Below are 21,437 nucleotides of genomic sequence, written 5' to 3' on the forward strand. Positions count from 1 at the left end.
CCCAGGGCACTATATGCAGCATATTTTTAATTTAATAAAATAAAAAGAGAAAAAAGTTGCCTTTCAAAAGTACCAAAACCTGCTGGCTTTTCAGTCAGGTTGTGTTGAGGAGAAAAGGGTTAACCAGTAAAACCCAGGCTCCTGGGGAAGAGCAGCTTCCATTGCTCCTTCCCTTGCTGCCTGGGGAAGCAGGTGCCCAACTTGCTCATCCCCTGCTGCCTGTGGAGCAGGAGCAAGGCACCGCAAGCAAGTTCTGCCCCACTGCTCAGCCCCCCAGGCACAGTGGGGCTCTGGCCAGGCCCCAAGAAAGCTGGGCCTGGTGCCTCCAGTTGGCAGGAAGAAGAGGGGCTGTTTGTGCTTCTCTGAATGGCAACTGCAAAGCCCAGAACCTGTGGCACTAAGGCACCCCAAGGTGATGCTGGGGCTTCTGGGCAGTGCAGCCTTTGGCCTGTGACAGCAGCGGATGTAACCAAAAAGCAAACTAGAACAACTCAGCAAGCGTGGAGAACCGTACTGGCCAGCCTGGGCTAAGGGGTGCAGAGAAAAGTGGCTCAAAGTAGGGGTAAGGAACTGAGAAAACCAACCACAGAGGTACCGGCCTGCACTGCAGAGTGCTCTCTCAGAGCAGAGCCCAGGCCTGGGGTAGGACAGGCTGGGAGTCCTTCCCTTAACTATGCTTGTCCTACCTGGAGCACCTCACCTGCTTTGGGACAGGCTCAGGCTGGGATTTGACTCACATGGAGTTGTTTGAAAATGAAAGCTAGTGTTCTGCTTGCCCTTTCCTCCAATTGAACTCTGTAGCAGTGACAGAAATGGAGGAGCGTTAGCCAGAGGCAAGATGGTGCCAGGGAAAAGAGCTCCCTTATTCATCAGTGACTTTGGAGAAGCCACAAGACAGAGGTGGGGCAAGAGTACCAGCAGTCTCATGCTGGCTCTCCCCCAGGATGTGAGCCCCCAGGCCCATGCCTTGCCTGAAAGTCTTTGACCTATTAAGGCAAACGGAAAGGTTTGGAGCTGTGGCAGCCCACAGCATTCCCTGGGCTTGTTTCAGCCCCTTCCCCAGGAAAAGCAAGTGGAAATGTAAGTCACTGGTCCAGCCTATCCATACCCCACCCTGCTCCTCAGTGGGTTCTCAGAAATCAAGCAAGTATCCCAAGGCAGAGGCAGGACAGCAGGCACGGCTTAAACACCATGACCCCAGCTCCTTAGACCTTTTGCACAGGGGTTTCGCCTGGCGGGAGCTTCTTACTGCGCTTCTTCATGCGGCTGCGGGCATAGACACGGAGGAAGAGGGCCATGAAGACAACAGCTACACCCAGCCCACCCACAACAGTGACAGTGTGCCCGTAGATGAGGCAGGAGAGGAGGATGGCAAAGGCCTGGCGTAGTGTCATGATGATGGTGAAGACAGCAGCCCCGAACTGGTTGATGGTGTAGAAGATGAAGAGCTGGCCGCAGGCAGAGCACACAGAGAGCAGCACGGCATGGGCCGTGAACTCTGAGTGCCGGGACATGAAGCGAACCGACTCCAGCAAGGCACCCTGCTCCAAGAGCGAGCCCACCGTGAAGAGGCAGGAGAAGACGTTCACACCAAACATCATCTGCACAGGAGACATCTTGTAGGCAAAGAGGGCATCCTGCCAGTTGGAGGTGAAGCTGTCAAAGATAATGTAGCCAGCCAGGAGGATTATGCCTGAGAAAGTGGTAACAGTGGACACGTGTCTGTTGGGAGCACTGGAGAGCAGGAACATGCTGACCCCCACAGAGATGAGTGCAGCAGTCAGGTACTCCCAGTACTCATAACTCTTGCGTGACACCAGTTTGCCCATCATCATCACTGGGATCACTTTGGAGGCCTTGGCCAGCACTTGGGTGGGGAAACTGATGTATTTGAGTGCCTCATACTGACACCAGCTGCTGAGGATGTTGGAGAGGGAGGCAAAGGAGTATTTGTACATGGGAGCCCCATGGCGCGGCTGCTTGGTCAGGGCACAGTACAGACCAGCCACCGTAAAGGCCAGGATGCGGTTCATGAACACAAGGAACTGGGAGTCCTTGAACTTCTCACCGGGTTCTGTTTCAGTGGCACCATAAGTTCTCGTCATCACACGCTCCTGCAGGACGCCCCATGTGAGGTAGGAGGCCTGCAAAGCAGGAGCAGCACAGGAACAGTCAGGACCCACAAAGGGCAGCTGCAAGCAGTTGCAGGAAGAACAGACCCCCGGAGATCCTTGCTTGCCCCAGCGTTGCCTCACCCTCTGTGTGGCAATGTGACCCTGGGAGATGGGGCCACCTCCCACTCCACCCCTCTGAGGGAACCCAGTGTCCTGTCTGGTTACAACCAGGAACATCCTGCCCCACACAAAACCTGCTCAGTTTACAGCCTCTTCAAGGGGAGAGAAGCCCTCAAAACAAACATCCGGGTGTACTGTGAGCCGTTACACTGTAAGCTCCCTGTTGAACCAGACCAAGAATCAGGAATAGTTAGCAGTGCATTGCTGCAGGTTCGGTGCCAGCTCCCTGCGGCAGGTCCTGCCAGTTTTCCCAGTGGCCTCTGCATTGTTTTTGTTTTTACTTCCAGTTCCCTAGGCTCAGTTCTTCCACCCAAATCTAATCTTAAACCCAGCAGACAAAACTGTTCTCGAGGGACTATCGCTGTTCTGGCTGCCACCTCTGCTATGCCTGGTGTGAAAGCACCAAGCCCCTCGCAAAAGTAACACAGTTCCTCTCATCACACATCCCCTCCAGAGAAACAGGCACAGAGAGATGGAAGGACTTGCTGGTGAGCTGCAAGTCTGAATGGATGGGGTAGTCTGCCAGCAGGTGGATGTCTTCTGCTGGCTGCATGGGGTTTTCTCTCATAATGCCCATGTTTCTATTTTTAGTCCTCAGAGACCCCAAAAGCTGCCCTTCCTAATGACACTCGGGCTGTAGCTGAGACTTAGGGAAAGTCACATTAAAAATTCCTGTTTATCTGTAGCTGAATTCAGTAATTCTCCCCAGTATTTGAATCTAATCCATCAAGATAGGATATACATCAGCCCCAGAAGATTACCCAGAGCTAAGAGGGAAATGAGGGCTAAAACTATCTGCTACTCTGACATGAGGGCTAGAACAAAAGCAGCCCTAACAATGTGCTGAACCACAGGATTTTCCCTATCCATGGCTGCAGAGGACTGCAATCAGATGGCCAGTAGTCACAGCCCAAATTACACCAGTTTAAACGGACCTCCACAGCCCTTAGAGGTGACACAGCACCTCTGGTGGACTACCCTGGTTGAGAGGCTGTCCCCTAGCCTCCAACCCTGCCCCAATCAAGGGCAGCACTTGCATCCTTGCTTTCCAAAGAACTGATGGCCACAAACCCACTGCCCACGCCCTCCTCCCAGAGAGGCATGGCCACTCGTGGGGCCCCTACCTGTAGACCAGCAGCGCAGAAGAGCAGCTTGAAGACCTGTCGCGCTGTAGAGGACTCTGTGGGCTCTGCTCGGGGTGGCAGGGAGCCATCCTCCTGGTGTACAGACTTCACCTCAGAGCCAAACACACACGATTTGATGACAGGGAAGCAAATGCCTCGGCCTGAACAGGGTAGGGAAACACAGAGACAAGTGTTAACCAGAGCCTTGGGCACCACAAGCTGCATCAGCTTGAGAGGTGAAGCCTCCCTCTTTACTGAGGCAGCTCTGGGATGCATCTCTGTTCAAGCCTGGTCTGACAAAGGAGGCTGGGGAAACAGCCTGTCAGCACTGAACAGTGTTGACCAAGGGGGTGCAGAGAACTCAGAGGCAGGATGTGGAAGGGAAGCTCCTGCCATTACCTGTCTCCAGGTAATTCCTTCTCTTGAAGTACTGGATGAGGAGGAATCCCGGCACCACAATACTCGCGTAGCCAGCAGCATTAACAAAGAAACGGAAGAGCCAGAAGTCGCCCCATGAGTCCTGCAGGGCAGGGACGATCTCTTCACCAGTAGCCATCGTAGGGAGGGAAGCCAGTACAAGGGGAAGGCAAAATCTGTGCAGAGAAAGAGGCAGCTGATGGGCTGCTAGTACCTGGTCAGCTCAGCTCTGCATGCCCACACCTCCTGCTGCCCAGCCTGCTCCCCACCAGCACCCAAATACTACCCCAGCGACAGCAGTGATGAAGGCAGCACATGGAGTAGCAAATGCTCTCTGGAGTTGAAGAGCATATGCCACACATTTATAAGTGCTTCTGTTAAGGGTGTTTGCTCTGGGTTAGGAACACGTGGACTTGGAAACTTCAGTTTCCAGCACTGGAGAGATTGTTTGAACACTGTTGTAACCACCAGATTCTGACAACGCCCTTCCTCCAAATGCTAGAAGCACCTTGCACCTTGCCGTTTTAGGTTAAACTTTAGCACAGCTCCCAGCTGGAAAAAAAGTAAAGGTCATTGAATGGAAAAAGTGACTCCTACCTACAGCTCGTGTTTCAAGCCTGTGGCCAGAGCTGCCTTCCTGAGAGCAATCAGCTCAGAGCTTTCCCCTCTGGCTGTGCAGGTGAGTGGAGGAGAGCAGGGAGGGCTCAGGCTGTCAGCCTCCCCCACCACCTCATGCAGCCCTGGCAGAGATCGTGCCAAGGTATTCCCCACAGCCCAGAGGAAACTACCAGGGTCACCCACGCAGCAGGACACAGCCAGAGAGCAAGGCTGGGAAAGAGCTTTCCTGCCAGCTGCCTGGTTGGGATTTTACCAGGACTATCTGATAAGGCATAGCTGATATTCTTCAGATACAGCCCTAGCAGGTGACCTAGTCAGCTTTAAAACTCCCTGAAGGAGTTCCTCCCTCACAGAGGCTGTGATATTCAGGGGCCACACAAAGAACAAGAGCACCAAGTACACAACAGAATGAGCAAGCAGGCAAGAAGTTCCTACACCCAAGGCCACATGTGCATCCCCCCACCTTGCAAAGCAATCTGCTGCTTCCTGCATCAGGGTGTGAGGTTTCCTTGGTCCATGCTCCATCCCTGCCCCAATTTTCTCAGTAGAGAAAGCCTCCAGATCACCTTGAGGGCCAGGTGAGGGTGCTGTGGAGCTGGCTACATAAACACACACCAGAAGACACTGAGCTCCTGTGACAGAAAAGGGCCAGAGATGTTAATCCCCTCTCCCCCAAAAACAAGCAAGTAAAGAATTTAGGCCCAGTTTAGGGGTGTACCTGGCCCCAGTACAATAGTGCTGTGAAATATGCTAGCCCCCACATGAAACTCACAGACGAAGAAACTCAGAACTTTAAAGGCAAGAAAGTCCCCCATCATTTCATGTACAAGTCCTCCCCATAACCCCCCCCCCCGTCACCTTAGGAAAGGCCTCAGGGGCTTTTCTTATCCTCAGTTGCTGTGGCCAGGCTCCCAGAGCCCAACAACCTGACCTAAGCTGAGGCTCGTGTTTCACCCTGAAATCTCCCTTCTCTGACTTAAGGACCCAGAAATTCCCAGCCTGTGGAGAAGTACAAACAGCTGTGGGTGGGTTTTTGTGCCTGCTTCCAATCCCTCCCCCTGCTCTCCCCCGCAGAAAAGGCAGATTGACACCTCCACCCATCATCTCTCCTGCTGCAGGGGCATCACTGCAGAATGCAACAACAGGGTTGGGTGCAGACACCTGGCGCTGAGGCTGCCCACATGCTGCTGGGTTTGCCTGTATTAAGTAACGCTGGTTGATGGCAGCAGCCCTCTTGTTGTGCAGAGGGTGCAGAAACGCCGTTTGCTTTTGCAGAAGTCAGACATAATGACAGGATCGGTTGCTACCATGGGCCACGACTCCCTTCAACCTGACAGGGACTGAAAGCCAGCCAGCTTTGCTCAGCACGACTGCGCCTGCTGTTACCCCGCCGGCCCCCTCAGCGTGGCCATGGGAGGAGAACCAGCTCTGCTCTCCCACAGCGACAGTGAAGAGGAGGCTATAAGGGACAATGGCTCTCTCTATGCCTGCGCTAGCAATTCCCAGGCCCCGAGAGATGACTCAGTGCAGCAGGGCTGCCCTCCCCACCGAGGCTGGGAAGGAACAGGGACGCCAGTGTTACAGGTAGAAAGCGGGGGGAGTGGGCCGCGCACGGCAAGCAGGCGGCACTCTGAGGCATGAAAGGAGCCTCAGTCTGCAGCCAGGGAGCCGAGACAACAGACTCGGGTACTGTTCCCCTCGGCACAGGAGGGGCAGTGCTCGAACGCACCGCTTCGGCGCCGGCCTGGGCCACAGCCCTCTGCCTGCGGTGCAGTCTGGGTCCCGGGCCAGAGGTCTGAATGCACTCCCTGCCTGCAGCCCCGCTCCTCAGGAGCTCAACTCCAGCGCCTCGAAGGGCTCAGCCCAAACGCAAGCCTAGAGCGTGGAAGCCCACGGCCCCCACTCACAGCGCCGGGCAGCAGGGGTACCCTGCCGCGGCCGCCGGGCTGCCGATCCCCGCCGGCCGCTCCCAGGGGCTCCCCAGCGGCGGGCCGGGCCCCGGGAGTGCCCGGCAAGGAAGAGGCGTACGGGATTCCGGCCCCGTGAGCCCATGCAGAGACAACCTCTGGGCGCGGGACGAGCGGAGCCCCGGGGACACCTCCCGGCTCGGCGGCCACGTCCTCAGCGAACGGGCCGGCAGCCCTCTCCCACCCTTGCCCCCTTGCCGAGCGGGGCACTGCTGCCACCCGCCGCCCGCCCCGCCCTAAGCGCCCACCCCAGCCTCGCTACCCACCTTGCGCCCGGCCCCGGCCCCGCTCCCGGCCGGATCCCCTGGGCTCCGCTCCCGGCGGCGGCGGCAGCGGCAGCGGCGGCGGAACACCCGCCCTGTGGGTGCGCAGAGTCGGCTCACAGCGCCCCCTGCCGCTCCGGAGGAGCGCCGCCGTGCCGCGGCAGAGTCCGGCCGCGCTGGGTCTTGCCGGCCGGAGCGGCCCGTGAACAGCGGAGCAGGGGGAGGAGAGGCCAGAGGGGCCCGGGAGGCCCCGGCTTCAGGCCGGCCGTCAGAACAGTGAGAGCCGAGAGCCGGCCCCAGCCCGGCCCCGGGCACACACCGCTGCCTCCTGCAGCGCCCGGGGAGGCTGCAGGGCCGGCTGCCGCCCTCAGGCGGACACCAGTAACGTTTTATAAGACATCTTCAAAAAAACCCACCCTCATTTCGCTTGAAAACAATGACAAAACCAGTGCAGATCGCAGGCTTCTGCCCTTTCCCTCCCCTTCCCACCAGCTGCAACCCCAGCCCCACCATGCCACTGCCCAGCAGTACCCATCGCTCCCAGGAGTGCCCCACATTCCCTGTGAAGGTGGCACCAGGGTTGCCCCATGGGGCACCAGCTCCTGGTAGGCGCTGGCTGAGGCCCAGGAGCAGAACATGGCTCATTGGCAGCAGGGCTGAGAGGCAGAGTCAAAAGAAACAGAGCAATCCAGCCCAGGGTTGCTGAGGAGACTGGGCCAGATACAGCGAGGTCTGCAGGGAGCCTGTGCTGCCTCCCTGACAGCATTCCCTTACTATTTGTCTTTGCACGAAGGGAGGAAGGCAACAACAGCACACTGTTCACTGCAGAGCATCTTGTGCGATTGTGCCACCCAGGATTTGCCCCAACCAATAGCCCCTGCTCCCAGGCATCAAGTGGGGAATTCTGCTGGCTGAGGTAGGGTCAGGAACACTCAGTGTCTTCATTCCCCCAGCACTTTTGGCTGCTGGTTCCTTAATGCCTCACATGTGCTTCTCTGGCTTGGAGAGGAAGCAGGGAAGGGGAGCGAGCTGAACATCAGCAGGGATGTGGAAATAACCCTGCCATCTCCTCCCCTCTCAGCCTGAGAGAAGCTAAAACCCAGGGAAGACCCATGCCCCAAGTTTTTTAACACCCTCCCAAGCCAGGAGATGGGGCAGGATCTTTGTATCCTCCGCACAAGAGGAAACCACAGCACAAGAAGGCAGCAAGATGTCATACACAACAGCAGAAGCAGGATCCACAACCTGGTCTTCCAGCATCTCCTATGCTCTTTCTTCAGCCCTGATGCTCGGCAGGACAGCACAGGAACAGAGCTCCAGGCTGGGATCCCCCAGCCTCAGCCTTGAGCACTGGAAAGGCTTTGCAAGCGGGGAAGCCCCTGTGTTCCCACTCACCTTCTGCTATGCAAAGGCCCAGAGGGAGCAGGCAGGCTGGGGAAGCCCCTGCAGCCGTGTGCCTGGCCCCCAGGGTGATGCTCAGCCTCCTGATGCTGCGGGGGAGCAGCGTGGGTTTGATCACACGAGACCTTGGGTGCCCACAGCAAGAACAAATGTTTATTAGAGAGTGTTCATTCGCCTCACCCCACACTTACTCTGATGGCGTTTGGGGGGATGCTAGAGGATGCTCTGTCCACCATGCAGCGTGAAAAGGAGTCATCTCCTGCTCCTTCCCTGTGTAAGCTAGAGACCCTTGTTCAGTCCTGCTGCTGGGCACAAATACTCAAGGAAATGCCTCCCCTGTGTAGTGCTCATAGTGCTGCCTTCTTCCCTCTGGGAAGGCAGCCTGAGGACAACAAAACTTTTCCAAAGAGGAGAGGGTGTGATAGGTGTCCCACAGTGGTGCTGCTCCCACTGAACTGCAGGCAGGCAAGGTCCCAGCAGGCAGCAGTGCAGAGCAAGGAGGCAGCCCAACAGACCAAAGGAGTCCAGCCGCTCATTCAGAGCACACCACAGGCTTCCCTGAGATCTTCAGGTCATCGAAGGGCAGCAAGGCGAGGAGCTGCAAAGGCCAAGGTGTGGATGTATAAAGATCTAAGGTGGTGTGTCCATAGAGCTGGGGTAGGGGCCCAGACCTAAGTCCCCCCCTCAAGTCCTAAAGCCTCCCACCTCACTGGGGAAGTGCCAGGAAACCCCTTATGGACATTCCCCAGGGCTTGAGGCAACAGGCAGCCACCCCAGGCACCCCCGAGCCATTGCCTGCAGCCTATAAGGGAGGACAGGCACAACTAGAAACTCCTCTGAGGAGCTTCCCCCCTAACACACTTGCAGAGGCACAGGCCTCCCCACACACGGACTCACATCATCGTTGCCATCAGCGAGGTCCTGGGCTGTCTCATTCTCCATGTTCCTCAGCAGGGTGTCAGCCCCACAGTGCGAGAGCATGGCAGCGATGGCAGCATCCTTACGGCCCACAGCGAGGTGGAGCGGGGTGCACCCATTGTACATCTGCGCGTCCACGTACGCCCCATTGTGCAGCAGGAACTGCACAGCCCTGTGGTTGTGGCACTCCACGGCCAAGTGCAATGGGGTCTTCCCGCTTGTGCCCTCCTGCAACCCACAGACCACAGAGGTGTGAGTACAGGGTCCCCTCCGAGGGGTCCCATAGCACCCCCTTCACAGGGTGCAGAGGAGGCAGTCCTCACCCTGACTGCTGTCACAGCACCCAAACAGCCCCTCAAGGACCTTTTCTTTCTGCTCCCCCAGAATCCAGTGCCTCCCATTCTCACAGCAGCGCCTGCCCTGAAGCTGGAGGGAGTGCTCAAGGGAGCCATGAACCATGCTCAGCCTTGCCCAAACATCGCATCATGCCCAGCCTTACCCGAACATCAATGTTGGCACCGCTCTCCAGCAGCAAAGACATCATCGGGATGTTCCCCTTCAAGGTGCTGATGTGCAGACAGGCCAAGCCTGGGTGGGGAGGCAGGAGAGAGAACCACAGTCAGCCCAATCCACCCTGAGGCATACCAGCCCCATCCACATGCCCACTCTGTTGCACTCGCAGATCCCTGTGTACACAGCTCATGGTCTGTGCCCCAACCCGGCCACTGGTTCCACACCGGGCAGCCTGCAGGTCTCACCTTGCCAGTTCTGGAGCTGCAGGATGTGGTGGTGCCCATGGGGCTGTGGGGTGCCCTGCGGTGGGGCCGTGCCCTGCAGCAGCTGCTGGGCGCACTGCATGTGCTGCTGCTCGCAGGCTAGGTGCAGCGGCGTGTTGCCGTTGCGGTCCTGCAGCCCGGGGTTCACTCCCTTGTGGATCAGTGCCTGGATCACACAGGGCTGCTCCAGGTACACGGCGAGGTGCAGCGGGGTCTAGAGAGGAGGTGGGGACAGAAATCAGGGAAGGGGGGAATGCCCTGCAGGACACCAGGCAGGATGAGACACACCAGCCTACAGGAGCCAGCCTGGTGGCATGGACAGGCTGCCAAGCAGGAGCCCATCCCTGTCCCGGCACTAAACGTGGCTAACACCGGGGCAGTGCAAACAGCTTGCTGCCCTCCCAGGCTTCAGCTCACGGATCACCCGTGGGGGCAGATCTCACTCTCCCAGGTTATCTACCCTGCCATGTTCAAGCCATGCCTGCTCCACCCTCCAGGGCCGTCTGAAATGTCCTAGGCCTTGTAAAGGACCCCTTCACCCTGTGCTGCTGGGAGCTGTCACACCTCTTTCTCAGGGTATCTCCCATACCCTTCTTCCCCTCCCTGCTGCTCACATGGGATGTTCACCATGCTCTGGAGGAAGCAGGTTTGGGGGGCTGGAGACAGATTGGGCATCTATCGAGGGAGGACCCACCTTCCTCCCATCTTCTGTCTATCACATCCTCATACCTGGAAAAGATCATTTTGTATCTCCAGCACCTCCCTGGGCAGATGAGCGATACAGCAGAGTGCCACAGCTGGGACACAGTGGATAATGGCCAGGTGAACCAACCTATGGAGGGAACGGGGTGGGGGGGGGGGGGGGAGGGAAGAAAAATAAGTCCCAAGCACTGTGCTCAGAAGCAGATATCCTCTACTGCTGCATGGAGGAGTGATCTACGCACCTTCCCCAGTCCCCTTCCCTTGTCACCAGCTTGGAGCTCCTCCATCCTGCCCTCTCCCTGGGGAAGCTCAGCAGCAGGTCAAGACAGGAATGTGGCCTGAGGGCAGTCCTTCACTCTGATCTACATGGGGAACAGATCCTCTTGTTCATGCTGAGTCCTCCCTCACACCTCACAGCATGCACAGGGCTTAGACTCAGCACTGGGCAAAGCCAGGCCTCCAACTGGTGCAGGTCTGAAAAGCCTAGGATGTGTTTCCCAGAGCCTAAGGGTTTGGCAGCTGGGTTTGGCAGCTGCAGAGGGAGATATGGGCTCTGGCTGCTGCCTGGGGAATTCCAGTAACCTGCTGCCAGCTGCGAGCCACGCTTCCGCTTTCCCCTCGTGCAGGCACACAGCCAACACTGGGCAGGAGCCCAGCACCCGTCCAAGATCACCTGCAGGGTACAGTCCCCATGCCAGCCACGCTGCCAGCCCACACCGATTTCCTCTTCTCTACCCCATATCCTTCCCTTCCAGCCCTACCGCAGCAGTGCTGGCATGGAGGCGGAGAGTGCACAGGGACACTGGGGCCATCAGAGCTGGGTGGCCAGCACACAGTCCTGCTCCTCAGGACCATGGTCCCCACAGCCATGGGGTGGCCAGGCAGCCTGGAGTCCCCCAGCCCAAGGAAAGGCTTTGTTTCCAGCCGGGCGGGACGCCAGCCGCTGTGCACTCAGAAGTGAGACTGCAACAGAGGCAGAGCCAAGAGGGAATTTCCAGTCCCCTCCGATGACCTGCTGCACTCCCAGGCCTCCTTGGAAGGAGGGACCAGTCCCAGCCACTGTCACCACTGCGCTGGGTGGCTTTTATCTCTGTCAGATGTCAGCTCCAAAGTGAAACCCAGGCTCTAAGCAGGCTCCTGCCACTCATGCTGCTTGGTGAAGGCAAACAAGGCTGATGGACAGAGGGCAAGAGCTGTGCCAGCCCCAGCAAAACACCCTGCTCACCATACAGCCCAGCTCTGGGATGGCACCTGCAGTGAGAGACGGACAGCATCCCTCACAGGCAGGAGGGCAAGACCTGGCCCCAAGGTGCTGCAGTGAAGAAGTGGGGCTGCCTTCTCGCCAGCTGCCAGGGGACATGAGTGTGCTGAGAAACCCAGAGGCCAGTCCCCAAGAGTTAAGCCCCATTTTTGGTGATAAAACAATGCTGGTTCCTCTTCGCTCTGCCATCATGGGGAAAAGCTGTGGCCAGCAGGAGAGGCTTTGTCCCTGGGGAAGCCCCGGGTCATGCTGCAGCAGGGAACTCCCCAATGGAAGGAGAGGCCACTCACATTTGCCACTGCACCACCACAGGGTGCATCCCCACTGTCAGTGCTCCCGGGGCAGGGGAGGGGGCTGTGAGCCAGGGCAGAGCAGCTCCATGGGCAGGGGCAGAGGCACAGCCAAGGGGCCCAGGCCAGGGTAGCACAGGGCAAGAGCAAGGGGCAGAGCTGCAGAAACAGCTCTAAGAACACCCCTCCCGTTGCCAGGCTGTTGCCTGGGTATGATCCAGGCAGGGAGATTCTCTGTGGGCTTTGCATCAGGTCTCTGGTCCCCATGGTGGCACCTGCACCAAGGTGTCCTTTGCCCGCTTGCAGGGACAGCCCCTGTTTCTTCACACTCATTCCCAGGCACCACATGCAGAAGGCCACAGGATCTGCTTTTTTCAGGTACAGAAGAGATACAACCGCTCAGTCAGGGGACTTCACAAGGCAACTGGCCTTGAACTTTAAACCTCCACTGCTTTCAATTCCCAGAGCAGTGCTGGGCTCCTGGGGGAAAGAGCAGAGCCTGGGGTCCCCCCCCACCACAGCCAGCCCCAACCTGCCCAGGAATCCCCCAGCCCCTCTGCCACTACCCACAGCACATGACGCCATCACATGGGGAGAAGTGGGGCAGTCAACCAGGGGACATGGAAACCCCAGGCAGCTCTTCCTGGCTTGGGTGCCTTTGCCGCTCAACAACGCGGCAGGCACTCAGGGCTGAGCAAGTCTGGGATCTGTGCTGTGGAGGCAATGGGGTTGAGCATCCCCAGCCACCCAGAGCTCAGGCTTTCACCCCAAAGCTGGGATGTGCCTGCTTCAAAGGATTGCTTTCACCCTTCCCTCTTCATTCTCTGCCCGGGTGCAGCCTCCTCCTGTGCTTTCATTTCTGCATTCGTTCCCCCCTCTTAAGTGACAGCCCTCAACTTCCTGAAATGGCTGCAAGAGCCGTGAACTACTTGGAATCATGGTGAGGACACCTGGAATGAGCGCACCAAGAGCACATGTGCACTCTGTGCCACAGGCTGTTGATATCAACCCGGAATCAGGATTGCCTCCAGCTAACCCAGGAAACCTCTTGCCCCTGGGAGACCTGAGGTGCAGGCATCATGCCAATCTCCACTTTCTTCCGGCCAAGGCTACATGCACACATCTCTCTGCCATGGCAGCGTGCGGTCCAGCTGCTGACAGGCTGCTGCATGCAGGCGCACAGTGCTCACAGCTGAGCCTCAGAGCCAGGGCACAGTGATGGAGAGATACCTGCTCACTGCCAGGCACCGCTCCTCACCCAGCCACGTGCCTTTGCCAGAATAAACCCTCCACCCCTCCATGCTCAGACCCTCTCTCAGCTGCCTGCACACCTCTGCCTTCTCTGCTTGCCAGCTTCCCCATGCTCCTGCCTGCAGCTGTGGGGTGGGTGCCCGGCGGCGACTTTTGGAAAGGGCAAACATGAATTTGGAAAGGGCTGCGGATGGAGGAGCTGTGGGCAAGGGAAATGTGGTCAGCCTAAGAGCACAGACTGCTGGGCTTGCTCTCAGCTTTGCCACTTGCTCACCAGCTCCATCCTGGCACAAGCGGTCTCATTAGTGCTCTGAATTGCAAAGGCACAGGGCATCCCTGGCACAAGGTGATCTGCCCATCATCAGAGAGATAATGATGCTGGAGCAGAGAGGATGTCCCCAGGTCTGAGCACGCCGTGCCCAAGGCAGTCCTAGTTCAGGCACAGGAAATCATCCATTTCCATAGTGCTGTCCATCTCCCAAGCTTCTGAGTGACCTTAAGTGCCTGGTAGGAAAACTGTCCACACCTGAGGACTGGAGGCAGGAGAATGGGGTAAGGGTGCCACCAGCTTGGACACACAGGCAGAACTGAGGAAGTCCCAGCAGATCTCCAGCTATCCTCTCCTCTCCCTCCAGAAAAGGGGCAGACCATGCAGATCCCAGCCATGTGCAGAACAAGACACCTTGCCCTCAGAAGTCTCTCCCTTCACTAACCCCAGAATCACCTAGGACAAGGGCTCCAGCATTCAGTAGAATTAGCTTTTTTTTCTAGTATTTTCTCTTTCTACATTTTTCTCCTAGATAAGATCCCTGTCTGCAGCAGGAATAGTTCACTCCCAGCTCCTCATTTTGGCTGAGTGGAGCAGTGGGAAATCATGCAAACAAAACACATGAAAAACTTGTTCGGAAGAGGAAATGGCCCCAGCAGCAACATTATGGAGAGCAAGGGAGGAGGAAAACAGCAGGGGAATTCCATACTTACCCTGCTCTCCTGTTGCAGCCCTGTAACCTGCACTGCTAACCGCTTCCTCAGCCATCAGCATGAACCTCTGCCAGCAGACTCAGCCAGCACAGCCCCATCCTGCCCTGCAGCCCTCTGCCAGCCCAGCCTGGCTCCCTTCCTCCCTGCATACCGATGCAATGCTGCCCTGCTCCAAAAAGCTGTTCCAGCTGCCCTCCGGCAGCTCCAAGGGAGCAGCGAATCCCAGCCAGCTGTAGGCTCATCCCCATACCCTCTGCTCCAGCCCTGGGTCTCCTGTTGCGTAGGTTTCCTTTCCCTTTCCCTGGGGGAGCGGGGAGGAAGGCTGCTGCTAATTGGGACCAAAGAGAGAGCTGGGAACTGATGGAGCAGGGGAGCCAGACTCCAGCTTTCCTGTGGTGCTCTGCAGAGGGTCTGGTGTGGCTGCTGGCGATGAGGGGTGCTGGAGGCTGCCTGGTAGGGGAGGCACTGCAAGAGGGCTGCGGGCGTCTTGTTTTCCAGTGAGGTGGGGAGATGAAGGTGCCCCTGTTCACCCACGTACGGCACCCCTGGCCTCATATGCTCTAGCCTCTGCACCCACACATATGAGCATTCTTCTCAGTTTCTGAGCAGATGGTGTGTCCAGGATTGCACAAGCACTAAACATCAGATGCATGAGGACTGCTCCCTGCAATACAGGGGTCTGGCCCACACTACCATCACTGCAGGGATGGGCCCAGCCAGAAAGCAGGCCAGCCCACCCCAGAGGGTCATGGCTGAGAAGCAAGATGAGCAATTGCAATAGAAGCAGCAAACATCCCAAAATGCCACAGCCAATGGACCTTTTAAATGGAGCAAATTCCCATTCTCGCTCATCAGGAGGCAAATACATTCTCCTACAGCTTCTGTACACACAGAGATCTTGAAGTCAGAACAGCCTCTTGGAAGAGGACAGTGCCTGGACTTTGCCAGGGCCTGTACAACACAGCCCAGGAATCATCTACAGCCTCTCAAGTATCCTCACTGCCTCAGGATTTTCTTCTAATGAGACCAGCAGTGGGTCTAGGATATCTCAGGTCCTCCTCAGCCCTGCATCTGCCCCATCAAAGGGGCTTCCCACCTCCCAGATGCACAGAGTATCACATGGAGCTCATTGAGAGGTGCCCAGTAACCACTTTCACAGCTCAGACCCCATGGCCTCTCTTCCTGCACAGTCACATCTGACTCCTTTTATCCACATTGTATTAAAAAAACCCACAAGCCAACAAAAATCAAACTCTGTGTTAATTTAGCTGAGCTCAACCCTTTCCCAGCAGCAGCTAAGCCTGCCTGTGGAGTGCAAGGACCTGAAGCCCTTCCCCCCTCAACTGATCCGTTACAGCCAGGCAGCAGGCTTCTGCATCCCAGGACATGGAAATTTCCAGTCATTCCTTCCCTTCCTCTGTGCTGAAGTTCCCTGTGCCTCTCCCCAGCTCCAAGGCAAACCAAGGCAGGTGGAAAGTGTGAAGAAACTTCCTCCAGGCCAGGCTGAAGTCACCCAAAATGGGGGAAAAAACCTCTGTGCCTGCATGCTCTCAGAAGGCTGTGCCAGAACTTACCCACCTTACACCAAGGCTGTATATGTGATCCCTGCAGCAGCCAGCAGCTTCTGGGGCATCCTGAAGGAGCCTGTACCCTCTCCTGCTCCCCAAACTCTGGAGCATGTACAGAGGAAGAGCTGAGAGTTCAGGAAGAGGGAGCTGGACGCAGGAGGTTCCCCTGTCCCTCTGGCCCGCCCCACATTAGGACTCATTCTCTTTTCTGCCCTACAACAGCAGTGTGCTAGGGAGCAATGCGTGACAGACTTGAATTTCCTTGGCAACTGGGCAAAGGAGATTTCCAAAGGCCCTCTGGAAAAAACAAGAGCATCCCTGCTTCCCACTAACCACAGCCATCTGACTGCTGGGCAGCCAGCAACAGCCCAAGGGACTCCCAGCCCAAACAGCAACCAGGTTTGTTCTCTGCATCCATCTTTTCTTACTCATTCCTGAAACTGTGTCTCTCCAGCTCTCTGCTTCTTTCACAGGGGTTTTCCTTCACTGTCACACACACTGGGATCCAGGGGTTCAGCAACACCAGTGTTCAGCAGGGCAAGCATCGAGCGGGCAGCCTGGATGGGTCAACCTCTGTTCTCCTGCACAAGGAAGACCTCTAGCACAGAGCTACATGAGGTGGGAGGATTATGACTGGCACACGGTGTTGAATGCTGAGAAGCAGCTCCTGGCCCCACAAGGTGCCTACCCATGCAGGGAAGGGCTCAGTGGGGAAGACCACTTCCCTACCATCATGGTGGAGGAGAGCTCAGAACATCAGCTCCCAGGGGGCCCCAATTTTACTCGATTAACTGTCCCCTAAGCCCTTGTTAAGGCATCTCAGCCCACGAGTCACTGGCACGTGATTTCTTAACAGCAGACAGGCCAGCACTTGTCTCTGGTGGAAGGAGGAAGTCAGGCTTCCTCTGCTCCCCTCCCTCCCCAAAACATGCACCCAACCAAAACCGCTCGGTCCCATTTTCCATCTGAAAAAGGCCAAGGTCTCTCTCTCATGACTGAGCTGGGGTCCCCCGACCTTCAGCCCCACAGAGGAACCTTGGCCCTTTGCATATGGATCCCCATGCAGAAGACAGCCACCCTCCTGCAGAGGCATAGCCTTCAGCCTTCTGCAGCATGGCACAGTCAGATAGCTCAGAGCAAGACTACACACGCTACCAGCTGCCAAGGGGGCCATCACCATGCATCAGGTACTGATGGCATAAACTAGCACATGGCCCAAGGACCAACCTGGGCAGAAAGGAAAACATGTTTTGAAGTTTAAGACAGAATATGTAGTCCTAGAGAGTGGAAAGCTCTGCCTAATTTCCCACACTGGTGAATCAACTGCCTCTCCAGAGCTGGCAGAACTGCCATAAGCCCAAGTGAAAGGTTGTTTTCCCATGTGCTGGAATGCAATAGGTGATCTATCTCATTTCAGAGGAGCTGGTCCCATACTCACCCCTTTCCCAGGACACTGGACTCATGCATCTGCCTGGCAAGGCTGGGAAAGAGAGTTTCCTCAGTGAAGCCTAGCAAGGGCTGATCTTGTTCAGAGGCTGGGGCACAGCAGTATAGCTGCCTGCAGCCTGGTCAGAACTAGCCACGACTGCATGCTGGAAAGCCTCTCTCTTCACTTCCACATGGAGCAGTCCCACTGGGACTCCATTCAGCAGAAAAGGAGCTGGTTTACATGGAAGAGATGGCTGCTTGGAGGAGACCACTTGCTTCTCAAGGAAAAGATGGATGCTTGGAGGAAACTGCTTGTGCTTGAGCTCACAGGCCTTGTTCTCTACCCAGTCACAGAATAAGCAGGATATGTATCACCTCCGTAAGTGTGCCCACCATCTTCTGCCTCTCACCCCATTCCTCATCCCTAATCTCTCCTGCCACGCCAGCTCTGCTGCTCTCTCTTGGGGTGCTGGTGCCCAACTACTGCAGCTCTGACTTCCCCGAGGCAGAGGGACTGCCAGCAGCACTGGGCAGGCGGGAGGTGAGCTGACACTTGGGCAGATGATTGTTGGAAGATGGCACCCACACGTTTCACTGGCCATCACCCCCCTCATCTCCCTTGTTAGCCAATTTCCTTCCTGCAGAAACAGGACCCCTTCTAATTTTGAGCACAGGAAGAGCCCGTTTTAGCCCCATTGCTTCACCCTGCCTGGGTTAACGCTCCTCTCCCACAGAGGCAGGCAGGAAGGTTTCCAAGGAGGATCCCGCTGATGCTCCAACCACCTGAGCACATGCTCCTCTGCCTCCCATACTTCCCCAACAAGCACTGGGCTGACAAACACAGCCCGCTCACAGGCACACCGCAAAGCAGCACGGGTGGGCAAGCCTGGGGCAGCTATGGACAGCAAAGATTTTTGTCAGATGGAGAGCCAAGAATTCTGCCAGCTCCCTTTGTGCAGACTCCTCTCTGCTAGGTATCAGCAGGGGCATCTGGGGAAACAGGAACTACTTGGCCAAAACCCCTGAACTTTTTGTGTTTTCAGAATTACAGCTACAGGAAAGCATTGTTGCCCAAGTCTCCTGAAATACAATGATATTTTCTCAGCCTGGAGCTGTTTTGTGGCAGATATTAAAGCAAGGCACACAAGGAAATGCGCCACTGGCAAGAGATGAAAAGAAGTTGATGGGTTCGTCTGGGTGGATGTAAGGGATGCAGCCTGAAGCCATTTGATCCCTTTTCTCTGGGGACTTTCTGTCACCGGATGAGCAACTGCTCCACAGACTTCAGCATTACTAGCAGCCCCAACTTGGTTTTGCATATAGAACCGGAGGCAGCTCAATGAGTTGCTGGGTGTTCTCAGTCCCCTTTGCATCAACCCAGTGGTGGATGTTCAGCATTTCTAAATATAAAAGCCGCCTACCTCTGCCACAGGGTCAGGAAGAGAGACAGCAATAGCAGAGGCAGAAATCCACAGCCACTCTAACCACAAGAATAGGGTTTTTTTCACAGTGCTCGGAGCAGATCCCAAGAAAGCCAGCTCTGACACAGACACGGCCTGCCCAGAGCTCTATGAGCTGCATCACCAGCTGACTTTTCACTCCTTCCCTCACTCTTTACTGATTTCCTGTTCTGAACTGTGAGTGAGAGAAAACAGAAGAGCAACTGCAACCATTTGGAGAGCTCTCCAAGAGCCTCTCCTGCCTACAGTAACCAAGGCATCACTGATTAATGTTTTCCTAGTTGAGATGCTTGTGTTAGGTCTCTCCAAGCATATCTGACAAGCAAAGGGCTCAGCCACCTTACAGAACAGCCCCAAGCACCCAAAGCATCTCCAAGCAGCCAGATATATCAGGTTCACCAAAGAACAGCAAGCAGGGAGCCCTGGGCACTGTGTGACAGATGAGCCCGGGGAGCTGGTCTTCCACAGTTTAAATGACTCCTGGGTCTCCCTGTGGGCACCTTGGCTCTAGTATTACAGTTGGAAAAGGTAGTGAAGCTCCTCCACTCAGAGGAGCCCCAGAGCCAGCCTGCAAACAGGCCAGGACTAGGAAGCATCATCCAGGCGCCTGACTGGGGAGTGTGGGAGGCTGGTTTAGGATAACCTTGCTTGCTGTGAGACTTCCAGCCAATCCTGGGAGCAGATCCCCCAGCAAGCATTAATGAACTAATTAGCAGATGCACAGGCTCCTTCCTAACCGGGAAGTAAACACTCCAGCTGGCTCCCAGCTCATCTTCAGCCTCAGAACCAATGTGCTCTGCCAGGCAAGGACAGAGCCTCCTTGCTGCTCCCTCTACTGAGGACATTTGCTTGCTTGTGCCAGTGCCTCTCAGTTTCTCTTCCTCTTGCGCCACTACTTGGTATTAAAGTCCAACCTGGGTCTGGAGCAAAGCTTTTGCCCTTCTTAGCTGTGAGCACACTTTGCTCATGCTCTGTATGTGAACCCATGCACTCATTCTGAAAACCTTCTGGTGAGGGAACGCATGACAGGAAAGAGCTGTGATTAGCTGAACACAGTTACCAGAAGCCAAACCAAGTAACTCTGGTGTGATGCCTCTGCCCTCGAGAGGGCATCACAGATGCGGGAAGCCCCCCCTCGTGCAAAGAAACACTCATCTCCGTCACAGAGGCTCAGGAGGGCAGCCCTGTAGCAGGGCATGCGTCACAACTGTGCTGAAAGCTGCACTGTGCGGACGGGTTGGTAAGGCAAGGCGATTTCCACCTGAGAGCAAATAGTTCTTGGGTTGCTCGGTTGAGCAGCATCTCTGGCCCTAACACAGCCATCTCAAGGTCTTGCCCTGCATAGCCAATCTCTTGCTTATGTGCTATCTCATACAACCAAGCCTTCTTCCCTGGGGAGGAAACACTGCATTGTCTGGGGAAGAGACAGAGCGGGGGCTTGATTTGCCCCTCCAGCTGCTAGCAGCCCCATAGCAAGTCGAATTTTACTTCCCAAAGTGGGTCCAGCACCCATGCTCAGCACTAGGACAGGGGCTTATGGAGTCCCTCACAGCCCGGCAGAACGGGTGCTCCTCGGGAGAGGGCTGGGGACCACTGCAGATAAACCCGGCTTATCTCTAGGCACCGGCTCCCTGCTGCCGGCTGGCTGAGAGGAGCCAAGCCCAGGGCTGGGGGGTCCGGGCGGGCAAGCCGCCCCGGCAGGGATGGATGGAGGAAGGATGGATGGCCGGGGGCAGGGTCCGCGGTCACTCACGTGTCTCCATCCTCCGAAAGGTAGGTGAGAGCTTCCAGCTGCTGCCGGCTGAGCCCCTCGGGCGGCGGCTCCTCGGCGCGGCAGGCGGCTGGCAGCGCGGGCAGGGGCTCGGGAAGGGCTCCGGAGCCGTAGCTGGAGTCGAGCCGCTCCTCAGCAGCGGCGGCCTCTGCAAAGGTGTCCCCGGGAGGGATCTCCGCGGGCGGGGTCTCGGCGGCGGCGGGGGTCTCCCTCCCGCCCGGCAGCGAGCGCAGCGACTCGATGCCCGAGTCGCACTGCCCGTCCTCGCCCTCCCAGCCCGCAGCCTCCTTGCGGCACTCGCCGCCCGCCGATCGCGACATCGCTCAGCGCCCGCCGCCCGCCGATCGCGACATCGCTCAGCGCCCGCCGCCCGCCAGCCGCGGCCCCGGCCCCGACACGGCCGGGGGGCTCATGGCCGGAAAGACAGCGAGCGGCGGGCGGCGCTGAGGCTGAGCCCCACGGCTCCTCCTTCTCCTGACTCAGCCGCGCCCGGCCCCGCCTGCCCGGGATTTCCCCTCTGCCGCCCCGCCCCGGCCTGGCCCCCCCAGACGGGGGCTGCCTCTCACCTCTCCCACTTCGGAGCACCGGGAGGGAGAGAACCCGCCCAGGTGCGCCAGGGAGGATGCTGCCCTGAGCCACCGGTGTGCTCCAGACCCGCCTCCTCCCCTGACCGGTTTGCCGGGGTTCTTTAAACAGCAGACGGGTCTGCTGGGCGTTGGGAGAGGAGCTTCGTCAAGCCGGCGGGGAGCTGGAGGGGATGCTGTTACGTGAGCGGGTGCTGACTGAAGCCGCAGGCTCTGTGGGCAACGACACGGTGGATGCCACTTGGCAGGCAGCAGAGATAGGTGCGAGGGGGCGCCTGCTTTTCCCACGTGCATGGTTTAACCCGTTTCAACCAGAGAGACACTTCTTGTCTGTCCTGCCTCTACAGGCAAAGGGAGAAGCCA

The 21,437-nt window shown here is 57.2% G+C and overlaps 2 protein-coding genes across 2 annotated transcripts; both read right to left on the bottom strand.

Moving 5' to 3' along the window:
• Positions 1-7: 7 nt before the first annotated feature.
• SLC35B2 (solute carrier family 35 member B2) lies at positions 8-4,574 on the bottom strand. Its single transcript, XM_062629647.1, has 4 exons — positions 4,122-4,574; positions 3,818-4,011; positions 3,419-3,579; positions 8-2,144 (listed from the first exon to the last, which is right to left on the bottom strand). Exons 1-4 carry the CDS (start codon positions 4,184-4,186, stop codon positions 1,206-1,208), a joined length of 1,359 nt encoding a protein of 452 aa, XP_062485631.1. The 5' UTR covers positions 4,187-4,574; the 3' UTR covers positions 8-1,205.
• A 3,641-nt stretch (positions 4,575-8,215) lies between these two features.
• NFKBIE (NFKB inhibitor epsilon) lies at positions 8,216-20,978 on the bottom strand. The gene is made up of 6 exons (XM_062629648.1): positions 20,473-20,978; positions 10,508-10,610; positions 9,761-9,992; positions 9,502-9,590; positions 8,982-9,230; positions 8,216-8,682 (listed from the first exon to the last, which is right to left on the bottom strand). The coding sequence occupies exons 1-6, from the start codon at positions 20,808-20,810 to the stop codon at positions 8,617-8,619; spliced, it is 1,077 nt and encodes a 358-aa protein (XP_062485632.1). The 5' UTR covers positions 20,811-20,978; the 3' UTR covers positions 8,216-8,616.
• Between the last annotated feature and the right edge of the window lie 459 nt (positions 20,979-21,437).

This window comes from Pezoporus occidentalis, unplaced genomic scaffold (genome assembly GCF_034315485.1).
Source record: "Pezoporus occidentalis ecotype Australia unplaced genomic scaffold, CSIRO_AGI_Poc_V1 ctg34, whole genome shotgun sequence".
NCBI classification, from domain to species: Eukaryota; Metazoa; Chordata; class Aves; order Psittaciformes; family Psittacidae; genus Pezoporus; species Pezoporus occidentalis.

Excerpts from the sequence above, each read along its gene's own strand:
- NFKBIE (XM_062629648.1), bottom strand. The coding sequence starts at position 20,810 with ATGTCGCGATCGGCGGGCGGCGAGTGCCGCAAGGAGGCTGCGGGCTGG. Across the intron at positions 9,993-10,507 it reads TACAAAATGATCTTTTCCAG|ACCCCGCTGCACCTCGCCGT; the intron begins GTATGAGGATGT and ends CCTCCTCTCTAG. Across the intron at positions 8,683-8,981 it reads TCGCTGATGGCAACGATGAT|CTCCTCGCCTTGCTGCCCTT; the intron begins GTGAGTCCGTGT and ends TGGCCTTTGCAG.
- SLC35B2 (XM_062629647.1), bottom strand. The coding sequence starts at position 4,186 with ATGCTCTTCAACTCCAGAGAGCATTTGCTACTCCATGTGCTGCCTTCA. Across the intron at positions 4,012-4,121 it reads TCATCACTGCTGTCGCTGGG|ATTTTGCCTTCCCCTTGTAC; the intron begins GTAGTATTTGGG and ends TTCTCTGCACAG. Across the intron at positions 3,580-3,817 it reads AAGGAATTACCTGGAGACAG|GCCGAGGCATTTGCTTCCCT; the intron begins GTAATGGCAGGA and ends TACCCTGTTCAG.